Source organism: Acomys russatus, chromosome 10 (genome assembly GCF_903995435.1).
Source record: "Acomys russatus chromosome 10, mAcoRus1.1, whole genome shotgun sequence".
NCBI lineage: Eukaryota > Metazoa > Chordata > Mammalia > Rodentia > Muridae > Acomys > Acomys russatus.
In genome coordinates this window covers 51,236,056-51,248,270 of record NC_067146.1, presented here as the reverse complement: position 1 = coordinate 51,248,270, position 12,215 = coordinate 51,236,056, and the positions used below count along the sequence as shown (strand labels likewise).

Here is a 12,215-nt window from a genome sequence, read left to right as displayed (position 1 = left end):
TTTTTAAGGCATGATTACTTCAACATTAGAAAACCTAGTGTCATAGCTCATCTCATCAGGACATATTAATTAAAGTAACATAATCATCTCACTAAAAGCAGAAAATGTATTCAATGAAATACATATTTTCTATTCAATGAAGGATTATAAAAAGTTCTTTAATAAATAGTCATTGCTAATAGTAAAAAATCTATGGCATATATCAAAATGAAGAGTAAAATATTAAAATAATCTCCCTTAAAAACAGACATACACTTAAAAATTATTAATGCATGTGTTAGGAATAAAACTACATCTTAAAGTTTGCTAACACAAAACTGGGGAAAGTAGGCAGTGATTACCAGGTAGACAATTGGTCACTTCCTTACACATACAAGGCTGGCAAGATATCTCAGTGGCGGAGCACCGGCCTAGTGTGCAGGGATTAAGGACTTTAATTCCAAGCACCACCACTGTTCACACAGAGCCAACAACAACAAAATATACACATGAAAGCCTGGGAGCACAGTTTAGTGGCAGAGCCCTTGGCAGCATACATAAAGCCCTAAGTACAATTCCCAAAACCCAAAACAAACAAACAAACAAACAAACAAAAACAGGCTAACACACACACATGATCAAGAGCTGTGTGTGTGTGTGTGTGTGTGTGTGTGTGTGTGTAAGCACACACAAAAAACGTTTGGTGATGAACTGAAGCAATAGTTCATTTTGTTAAGTGTTAAAACAAAAGTAAGGGGTAAGCTAAAAAACGTAAGTACAAAAAAATTTAAGACCCTCTCATGATGTTAAATCCAAGCTTGATTTTCTAAAAGTGATATTTCTTACACTAAACATGAGTATCACTAATACATTTGGGGAATAAATACAAGATATAATAACCGCTCATATTCATAGCATAGCATAGCATAGCATAGCACAGCACAGCACAGCACAGCACAGCACAGCATAGGAATGAAGAACTGTATGTTAACCTCATTCAATGTCCTCAATAAATCTATCACAATTTAAATTTCAGCACTGAACGTCTCCCTTGTAGTCTTTAGGTTGATTTTTTTTAGAGACGTTTCATTAAAATCCAATTATTTAATAGGCAGAGGAAGACACAGGCCTTGTCAAATGAACTTACATTGACTGCAGACTTTCTCCCTCTGTTCTACACTTTCAATTTTGCCAAAATAAAAAAGTCTAAGTGGTCCTACCACTGTGCTGGTGTGCTGTGTACAGCTGGGGCATCATTTAGCTTCAGACTTTCCATTTGGTTCATTCAGGTATATACTTCCCAGTGGCTCTGACACTGTGGTAGGGCATCAAGGCTAATGAGAAAGATTCTGAGAGAAACTAACTAGAATATTCTCCAAGTATGAGATGGAAAATAAAAGCTCAATATTGTGCAGAAAGAGTGAGTTTTGGCTTGGCAGTTATATCTAATGATTTTTTGCCTAGGTCCCCAAAGAGATTAAATAGGAACCAATGTTCAGGATCTGTTAAGGGATAGTGAAAATGGGATGGAATTTCTTTGAGTGGTATCCAGAGAAGAAAGTGGGAACTTGCTCTTTTTCTATTGAAGCAAGCATATTTATTTATTTGTTTGTTTGTTTGTTTGTTTACTTTTGGCTTATGGCTAAGACCCATGTTATGAGTTATCAAAACTATTTATTTATAATTTAAAAGTCTCAATTTTTTCTTAATAAATGGAATTTCTAACTCTATTTTTTAAGTTTGCAAAAACATGATCAAGGTTACTGCAGAGGTCCAAACATAGTGTACAGCTTATGGCCACCTAGACCAAATGGCTGGCTAGAGCGGTGTAGTTCTCAATTCACTAGCTGATTTTCAGTGACTTGCTGAAATATCCTGAAGAGGGGAGGCTTTGTCAATAATACCTTTAAAAAGATAGTCAACAGTACATCTCAAGCTTACTCAAAGTTAGGATAAACCATAGAACCTGGTTTCTCTGGATTGTAACACTGATGTAAGGAACTAAAAGAGTATCCAAGGGGAGCAGGCATGCTGTGCAGGTAAAGGAGCTTGCCCTAATACTCCCCACCTTCTGGTTAATCCTTTTCTCTTCTTTCTCAGCTTTCATGTGCCATTCTGCATGCTCCATTCTCCCAAGTGTTATCTCAAGAGTAACTTTAACCCCGTGAAAGGCAAAGTTCTGAAACACAGGAGATGACAGGGCTGGAGCTCCCTCTAGAGACTGTCCTGTGGTCAGTAGAGGGGTCCTCATTCCATCAACTTGTGTGGGTTGGATGCTGGCCCATCTCCTGTTTAAGTGTCTCTCGCTGGAAAGCCTTTACAAACATGGCGGTTGGAAAGAACAGGCATTGCACTGCTATCTATAAGACACCTCAGCTGTGCTCAGGTGAGGTGGCGTCCTCAGAAGCCAAATCTGATAGAGCGTGCTTACTCGATCAGGTCTCCTGTCAACAGTAGCTCTGGGTGGTCACCACACAATGGATCTTGACACCATGTGGACCACAGAATAGTCACTTGTTCATTGTTCAACCCTTCTTTGAATCACAGCCAGATACGTAGTCATAGCAAACTTACATTCTCATTTTACAGTAACCTGATGGTTTCCAAACTAAAATGGAGACACCAATAAAAAATGTTTATCTTACTTTTAAAAATCAAAATAAACACAAGGAATTGAAATGTTTATGAATAACTGAATCTTTATTTGGCTATATTTTCTTCTTTGCTTAGAAAATAGATACAATAATGAGAAGCCAAAATTTTCATGTATTTATGTACACTGAAAATAGCACAGAAAAAAATTTATTACTTCCAAAATAGTTCCATTAAATGATGTTATTAGATATTGAAGTATTAAAGTTTAATTTTGGTAACAATGAAGAATATTTATCATTTGGAAGAGCTTAATATGAAGACCCAAGTGCTTAGGTCACGAACAGTTAAAAAATTTTTTTAAACAGTTAAAAACACAATTTTAAAATACGGCTTCCTTTTTCAAGTCTGTCCAGTCAAAGCTATGAAAGAACTCACAATTATTTGCAAAAGACATTTCTCCCCTTTTGAGTTGTTACTCCAGAAAATAAAATGGCAATGACTAGACTTGCCAACACAAAGTTAAGCTCTTAACTGAATAAGCTTTGCCAACAATGTGTAAAATGCAGAACAGGAGTCATGATGGCCTTTTTATAATGCTATACACTGTATCCACCATTTTCTTTCTCAGTCCTCAGAACACAGTAAGTTGATCACATCTCTGACTTAATTGTCACCTGCTAGGAGGCACACTGTGATTGCAATTGTCTCTGCATACTAAAGTCCTCCACTTCTGAGCTGCTCAGTGATAGTACCAACAGCACCACAGCAAAGATAGCTAAGCTTTTCAAAGCTTACTGTAAGGTTCCTTCAGGGTCCAGTTCTCACAGGCATTAATTCAATAGTCCTGAGGACACAATACGTGTTTCTGTTTGGTCTCTTAGATTATAGAGCAATGCTTCCCTGCCCACGTGTCAGGCTAGAGCTGTTCTCCCTTTTCTCTCTGCTTTGATTTCACCCTACATTTGAAGTTTTCCTAGCATTTGATTTCTTGGTAAATGCACAGCAAAACCTGAGCAGCAGGTAATATATATTTTAATGTTTATGACTCCGTTAAATATTCTTATAGTCTTATAAAAATCTTATACAATTGTATAGGCAAAAGAAAGATAAAGCCAAGAAAATGAAGAAATATCTAGATGGCCAAACCAAAGTCATCAAGCCAGTAAGTTACCTAGTCAGGATGCAAACACTGGGACCACTTTCTTGGTTCCTTTTACTCCCTGTAATTGCCCAAGTTCTCTGTAACTGTGATTGTGATTTAACAACTACATTCACGCTCACAGCTTTCACACTACCAAGGAGCAACTCTGTCAGGAACATTTCTTTCTTTCTTTCTTTCTTTCTTTCTTTCTTTCTTTCTTTCTTTTTTTGATGCAAGGCAAAAATGGATGACACTAAGACTAGCCCTTTCATTGGTAGATCATGATCTCACAATTATGCGTACTTAGGAAATCAACCATCCAGACCAGCCTCGAGGGTCTTTCTTCCTTTTGTACTTATTTGTAGGCAGCCCCTTTGCTGCCTGATTTCAGTAGGCTAAGACGAATCAGAAGTAAGCAAGGCCAGCAAATCTCCTTTAGAAAAGTCTGCCTTCCGGTGCCAGAGAGATTGGTTACAAACACTTGCATCTCTTCCAGAGGACCTGAGTTCAGTTTTCAGCACTCATGGCAGGCAGCCTACCACCACCTGCAACTACAGCTTCAGGGTATTCGATGCCCTCTCTGGTCTCCTCAGCCTCAAGCACACATGCATGCATGTGTGTGTGCGTGTGTGTGTGTGTGTACATGTGCGTGCGCAACTCACATGTACACATACACACACACACACACACACACACACACATCGAGGAGTGATGATTCACATTAATAGAAATAAATCTTTAAAAGAAAAGAATGTCTGCCTTGTCTAGTCTTCTAGGTAGAGGCCGGCCTTTGTGTCTCTGTTGGGGGGAAAAGCCCTTCCTCTTGCAGGCCACTCGGTTTTCTACTTTATCTTAGCGGGGGGGGGGGGGGGCGCGGCGGAGAATGAGAAAGATGATAGAGATGGCATCTAGGGTGATGAAAATTTTGAATGGTCAGATCCCTGAGCCAGAGGCACAAAACAGAACAGAGGCACAGTCATGATTTCAAATTGTGTCCAGTGATGACATTAGTTGTATGAACATCCGGGGTGTTTGGAGTTGTTTTTATTTACTGTCTAAATGCTTCAGTGACATTCAGAACAGCACTATCTTTAAGTCATTAAATAGCTTGTCTATCATTTGTATCTGAATAATGCTGACAGTCCCTTTATGTCAGCATTAATATCTGCCGGTTGTTATTAAGAGTAAAGGTCAGCCTTTCTGTCTTTCCCCATATCAAATAAAAATTCCAGTTGACTCATTATGATAAGGAAAATTCACATTAATTAAAGCTGGTGCTGACCCCCAAAGTTCAACTATATTATGGAAATTACACTTTAAGACTGCTCTAGTTATCATGCCATTAAACCCTTCAATTAGAATTCTTCTGGAGTATTCTCTGCCTCACGCCAATGCGTTCCAAAGTTCTCCCTCCACACACATCTGCTCACAGCACACTCCTCACACACGTGGCCTGACTCATGTAGCACAATCCTAGCCATAGGCTCTATGCTTATTTAAGTTTGCTTTGCTTTGAGAGGTTTCTGCGGTATGCTCATCCTAGGCTGCTGATCTGCCTATCTGGACTCTTTCCTGGCTTGTAGCATCATTCTAAAGCAACAACTGTTAAATAGGTGTTTTCATGCTGTGCTTCTGTTATTCAACACTCAGTTGGGCTTTCCTTCTATTTATTAATTACTTATGAATATATAAACAGATTGTTGGTATTTTTACTATAGAAAAGCTAATATGCAGCTTTGTGCCAAGAATGGAGGAACTCATAGCAGAATGTCTGTCATATGGCTTATATGGGACCTGTTATGTTTCTCAGATCTTCACTTAAAATCCTGCTGTTATAAAAATTGTTTGTTTTGACACTTACGTTAATATATTTTACAACAATTCAATTGTCACTTTCCTTGTCATACTACATATAAGAAAATGAAACAGTTTCTAAAATTATTTCAAATCATTTTCTTGCCTGTTTGGAGTGATGAATAAAAAGTTCTTTTGTTGTGTATTAATTTTTAAATTGACAGATAAAATTGTATGTATTTATTATGTGCAATATAACCAGAATAAGTTGCTAGGGAATGGAAATGTCCCTCTCTTGCAGGACACATCCTTCCCTCCGTACCTGCAGGGTTGTTTCCAATGCTTCTTTGAGGACATTTCCTGACACTGACTTTAGGATGCATTAGCTTCTCCTTGAAGCAAGAGCCTTCTCCCTTAAGATGCTCATCTCCAGCCAAATAGCAAGGCCCTTTGATTGCCCTGAGTAGTGAGCTTGCACTTGATAAAATGCCAAGCATGTCTGTCCCCTCTTGGGAAAAGCCCCTTCTAAGCCCTGCACACACCACATCTGAGCAGGCTCTTCAAGCTCCCTGGGAGCCCAAGTCTGCACCAACATCCAGGATGAAGAAGCCCAAAACCCTGGAAAATACACTCTCCTCTGCCACTCTTCAAAGCCAGCCAAATCTTATGATTCTCGCATTAAACCACCACTTAGAATAGTGTTATTTGTTGCTGTTGCTTTTACTGTTGTTTTTCTTCATGAAAGACTAAATGGTAGAAGAAAAAAAAATCTGTTGAAGACTGAGATATTATTGTTTCCTGGTGTTGTAATAAAAGTCATTACGTGAACATCAGAGAAGCCTCCATTTGGGAAAATTTCATCACAGAACAGGCCACCAAATCACAACCATGGCCAATAAAGAAGAGAAAGGTATTCCTTCCATAAATTTGCTGCTGAGGTCACAGAGAAAAGTGAATAGTGTAGCCCTCACAGCTATTTTCTTCTCACTGAAGCATGTGAGGAATCTAACGCTCCCACCTTCTTTCTTCAATATAATAATTGTTTTTCTCTTCATCAATTAACTTAAAAACCTACTGAATATGTAATATTGCTGTTTAAATAATACCATGCACCTTGATGAGACAACATGAACCACTCCTAGCAGTCACACCATGCTGCTTTCCTTTGCTTTGGTTTTCCCATGAGCCAGATTCTGGTTATATACATTAGTTCATTTAATTGCGTCAGTCTCTCAAAGCAGGAACAAGTATTTGCAGGTGGGCAACTGAAGTGTAGAAAGAAGTCTCCCGGCTAACAAAATAAGTGCTAGAGCCAGCCTGGGACCGTGTACCTCTCAGTCTCAACATGCATGTGTGTTTCTGACTTCTCTATAACATAAAGAAAAAAAGCGAGGTCTGACCTTCAATGTTCTGGGGAAGACAAACGGGGAATAAACACATGAGAACCTGTAATTTCAAATGCTGGTGAGAGCTATAGAAAAAGGACAGGGTGTTGTCATGATAAAGGGTCAAACAGCCCTGCAAAGGCTCCACTTATATAGTCTCCGGATGATAGTAATGGCCCTTGGTGACTCCTGTCGCACTTAAAATAAGTGAAGAAAGTAATCTGGCTAAAAATACTTTTTGAGGAAACTACGGTGGAGAAGCTGAGAGGAACTGAGCAAGCAGCCCAGCACTTAGGTCTCACTACACAGCCTTGCCACTGTGGTGATGCTTCAGAGTGGTGAGCCTGCTGTGGCTTGGGCAAAGTGAAACCTTCTTCTGTCCTCCTGTCTCCTGAATAAGAAAATCCAACCCAGGGTGAGATCCCGCCCATCACAGATAAAAGTGAATACTTCCTTGTCAGCTGTCTTACACAAAGAAGTCTATAGCAGAGACAAAGCCTTAAATTCTACCATATATTAGTTCATGAAAAAGAAAATATTGCCTTGGCCACATAAGTTTCTGGAAACAATTTGAGATAAGGTCTACAGTTAGTGAAACAGGCACGCAAAGCATCTCTGTAAGATGTGGCTATTACTGGGCAAGGAAACTGTACTGAAACACTTTCAGAGAGGCGGGAATAGAGAGTGAAGCTCCCTTTCACGTTCGCTTAAGGAAGAAACGGGACTTCATCATCTTGCTTGAGAATCCCCTTTCAGTGTTACAGAAATCACGAAAGGGAAAGAAGTTTTTCTTTTCCTTTCAAAGCGTTTCTGTCTGAAGATGTGGGAAAGTGCTGCCTCTATGATTGTCATTATTTATCTGTGCATTATTTTATGCCCCCTGTCTCTATACTAGGTATAGCTCACATTTAGGGCTACTCCCAAAGGAAGCATGACATATTAATTTCTACCTCTGCACTTCCTAGTCTCTAGCTTCTGACTGACAATAATCTAAAGGGATGTAGAAAGGCACAGGGTTTTCACGTTGCTGATATGTGCATCACATGGTCAGACAGGTTAGTAATATTATTTCCAGGTCCAATAAGTTTCATATATTTCTAATTCCTTGTCAAGAACTATTAAAGCGTTGTTTTTATTCCTCCTTTTCCTATCTCCTCCTCCTCCTTCTCCCTCTTCCTCTTCTTCCTCTTCCTTTTCCTCTTCCCTTTCCTCCTCCTCCTTCTCTTCTTCTTCTTCTTCTTCCTCTTCTTCTTCTTCTTCTTCTTCTTCTTCTTCTTCTTCTTCTTCTTCTTCTTCATCTTTTTGTTTCAATTGGTTTGTTTGGTTTTGGTGTTGTATTTTGTTTTGCTCTGTTTTGAGACAGAGTCTCTTTTCATAGCACTGGGTGTCCTGGAACTGACCATGTAGACCAGGCTGGCCTCAAACTCACAGAGATCCACCTGCCTCTGCCTCCTGAGTGCTGGGATTAAAGGCTGTGCCACCGTGTCAGGCTCCTTACAAGTTCTTGATATATTGCTATAAAACAGTTTACATTGATCATGTTGATGTATCACCTCATACGGAATTCCATGCTACACCTGATTTATGATGCTACATTAAAATGCTTAGATAGCCACACATGCAAGTTAGTTATTCAGCTTCAGATTAAGGTTAAAGGGTATCCAATAATAAAATGCTATGTTAAATCTCACCTCTCACACTTAGAAAATTCCCCTTGAGATAATTCTAGTTAGTTAAACTATAAACATGAAAAGTTTGTGTAATGTCAAAGAGCACTAAAAAGAGGACATCCTAAGCTCAGCACTTTCAGAAAATGTTTAGTACATTATGTACTATGTCATATTTCTTACATCCACAAATGTAAAAAGAAAACATGTTAAATATAGCATTCTTCACAAATATAATTGACTGGATATAATTGACTGGATTCTTAATTGATCTCCTGTCATAATTCATCATTTTGTTAACACAGCTAATTAACAACTGAAACTAGAAGAAATTAACAAATTCCAAAGGCTTTTTAAAATACAGCACATAGGGCTCTCTAATTCTCTGGATGAAGAAAACGCCCTCACACATACTACAGTACCAAGACCATTATCACACTTTAACAGAATGGAAATCAAAATAGTACATATATATCAAGTGTCTGAATACATGACATTGTGTTGCGTGTATTCTGCTCCAGAGCTCACTGTGTTTGGTCTGATCTACTACAGGAAAAAGCAAAGGCTACACCACAATGTCCGAGGCTTATGCTAACTCCAAAGGTAATCGTCTTCCCCAAAATTAACTCTCTTTCTTTATTTTTATTTAAGCATTAAGTTTTAAGTTATAAAAACCTCATCAAAATAAAATATTTACTTGTGTGTTTGTGGAGACATACCCACAGACTACCCTTAAACCTTTGCAAAATAAATGTAATTTTAATCACCAGTCTAAATAGGTCATTTAACTTAGAAGAACTGCAATCAGCCCCGTGGGGTCACTTCCTTTGGAGAAACGCACTCATCCTGCTTGTCCTGTTCTCCTCAAAGTCAAACCAGAGGGAGCGTCATGAAGAAGCATGAGGTGTGAGCCTCACTCACTCTACTCCTGACACCAGTAAAATTAGTGAGAGTAAAAAGACACAAAGCAAGGAACGTGTTCGAGTTGCAGGGGGCGGGGAAGTGACAGAAGGTACATGAGTTCATTTGCATTCAGGAGGATGACAGCATGCTCCTCCTGCCTTCACACACATACTCTCAGGATAAATCAAAACCAGCAAGACAGACCTAGAGCAAACACTCCAGTTCTCACTAGGCTTGCATAAGCGCCACTTCTTTTTATAAGAAACCAAAAGAGCAAGACCCTTTCCACATACACAAATACTGCCTAGCACTAGAAGGCTGAGGCAAGAGCACCAGGAGTTTGAGGTCAGCTTCTGCCACACAGGGGGACCGAGTTCCACAAAAATAACGTGAACTCAGCATCTTTAAGTATTTACTCATCCTAGACATGCTGATAGACTCTGTGATTAAATCCCGCCTCTCCTGGAAGCCTCAAAAAAAAAAAAATAGAATAAGCAAAACATCAAAACTAAGACACTTAAATAATGATAATAATAAAACGTGAACAAAGATATTTAACTGTTGGAGACAGTCAAGATCCCTCCAAGCCAGTGCGTCAAGAAACCAAGGACCCTTGACTTTAGAAGAGAAAGCAGGCGAGGTGACAGAAAGGAAGGCAACTGAAGTGCAGTAAGAGCTGGGATTGCTTCAGGACTCTTCAAAGCCACCAGAAAATGCACTCCTCGTTCTTCTTGATTGAAAGTAACTTTGACGCTGCTGCTGGTGGTGGGGCTTTCATATTGTTCCTCAGCGGGCAACAATCTGCCGTATACTGAATAGAGTGGGCACCAACGCTAAGGAAACTGGCTTTCCCTTTGCCCACTGTCCTGACACCACTGCCCCAAAATGAGAGCTTGAAAAATTCCTGTTCCCTCAAGACCTTTCTGTCTGTACAGAAATGAGATGGAAGGACCTTGGCTGACAAGGAGACTCTGGAGGTGTGGCACTGGGCAACTGCCTAGGAATACTCTAAGCGACATTTTTTTTTTTTCTTTTTAAGAAAACGGGGGAGGGGTAGCAATGCTTTAGCAAAAATAGGATTTATTCATTACCAGATGGATGATAAAATATTTATGGTTGCCCAAAACAAATTTACACGCCCCCTTCACACACACACACACACACACACACACACACACACACACATCCTGAAGCAAAGACAGAAATAATCCCAGGGAGGGGCAGAACAGGTTGGCGTGCTCTTTCTACACCATCTCTAAATCCGCTTTTCACCGCTTATACTAGTCTCCTCTAGTCCCTCAGAGCATGTACACACACACACACACACACACACACACACACACACACACACACACACACACACACATATACCGCTCTGTCTCCGCCCCCCCACCCCTACCCCATCTTCAATTCTGAGCGGACTCTGCCCAATAACTGGTCAGCCACCAGGGCGTCCCTCTGGGTGGCATCCCCAGCTTTTAGGAGGTTCGGGAAAAGCCTGCGGACCTAGCACAAGCGCCAAGGTTGAAGAACCCAGGGGTTCCTCCTTCCACACTCCTTAGCCCAAGAGAGGATTAAGTTGTCCCGACCAGCAGAGCTCAGGAAGCGGTCCCTCCCACTCCAGCCCCTCCCAAGCTCAGACATCCACGGGTCCCCAACCTCAGCAGAGGTGAGCGCGTACTCACCGGAGGTGAGCTGCATCCAAGCACAGATCTTGTACACGGTGGCTGTGTTGCAGAAGAAGAAGAGGGTAAAGCAAACGATGCAGGCGATGATGAGCATCATGGAGAGGCCGATGAAGAAGGAGGCGGCTTTGAAGGCGCCCGAGGGTAGCGTGGAGAAGTCCGTGAAGCTTCCCCTGCAGGTCAGCTCCCGGGAGAAGCCGTTGCCGATGCAGTAGTGGAAGAGCCCGAAATAGCCGGCTTGCGGGGTGTCCACGCCGTCGCCGATCCAGTAGGGCTGGATGAAGCACACCACGTTGACGATGGCAAAGCAGATGGTGAAGATGGCCCACAGCACACCGATGGCCCGCGAGTTCCGCACATAGTTGGTGTGGTACAGCTTGGCAGCCTCCTGAGCTGGGAGCATCGCGGCGGCGGCGGCGGCGGCTCCGGGCATTCTCCCCCTCCTCCTCCTCCGCCTCCCGGTCCTCCGCCTCCCCCCGCCTCTCAGCGCGCAGGAGACACACTCGCAGAGCCACGCGCGCGTTGCAATTCCCCTGCCTCCGCCTCAGCCCAGCAGCACCAGTTCTACAGTCTGCATCCTCGCTCCCGGAAGGAGGGCGGGGAGCGCGGAGCACCCCTCTGGCTCGACTAGCACAGCCTCCCGCCCCCCTCTTCCCTCCCTCCTGGCCCCAGCTCCAGCCCTGCTCAGCACCCTCCACCCTTCTGCCCGCTGCTGCAGCTGCTGCTGCTGAAGAAGGCGAATCTTCACGCCCCCCACACTCCTCTTCCCGCCTCTGACCCCCTTTCCTGCGGGTGCTGCTGGTGCCCAGGGGCGCAATGGACTCCACGAAGCGCCTTAAGAGTCAGACAGAAGCCAGAGAAGCAGCGGTGGAGTTGGGGGAAATCTAAGTGCTCGCCCACAGGAATCCTAGAGGCACTTCCTAGATCCTGGAGGGTATGCTGCCGGCCACAAGGCTGACTTCTGAGAGCTTTTCATCACTGCACAGGAACGTGCTTTGACCTCTGCATCTTTGCAGAGACCAAAAAGGGTAGCACTCTATGGCAGGTACAGGCCAGGGAGGAAGAG

At 42.1% G+C, this 12,215-nt stretch overlaps 1 protein-coding gene across 3 annotated transcripts in view; it reads right to left on the bottom strand.

Moving 5' to 3' along the window:
• Lhfpl3 (LHFPL tetraspan subfamily member 3) overlaps positions 1–11,831 on the bottom strand; it is a 479,319-nt gene extending 467,488 nt beyond the window's left edge. The window contains exon 1 of one of the 3 annotated variants that reach the window (XM_051152123.1): positions 11,150–11,831. In XM_051152123.1, the coding sequence (XP_051008080.1) occupies positions 11,150–11,582 (433 nt within the window). In that variant the 5' untranslated portion in view covers positions 11,583–11,831. The remainder of the gene's footprint in view (positions 1–11,149) is intronic. The other 2 variants (XM_051152122.1, XM_051152121.1) reach the window with 2 other exon arrangements.
• Positions 11,832–12,215: the final 384 nt, after the last annotated feature.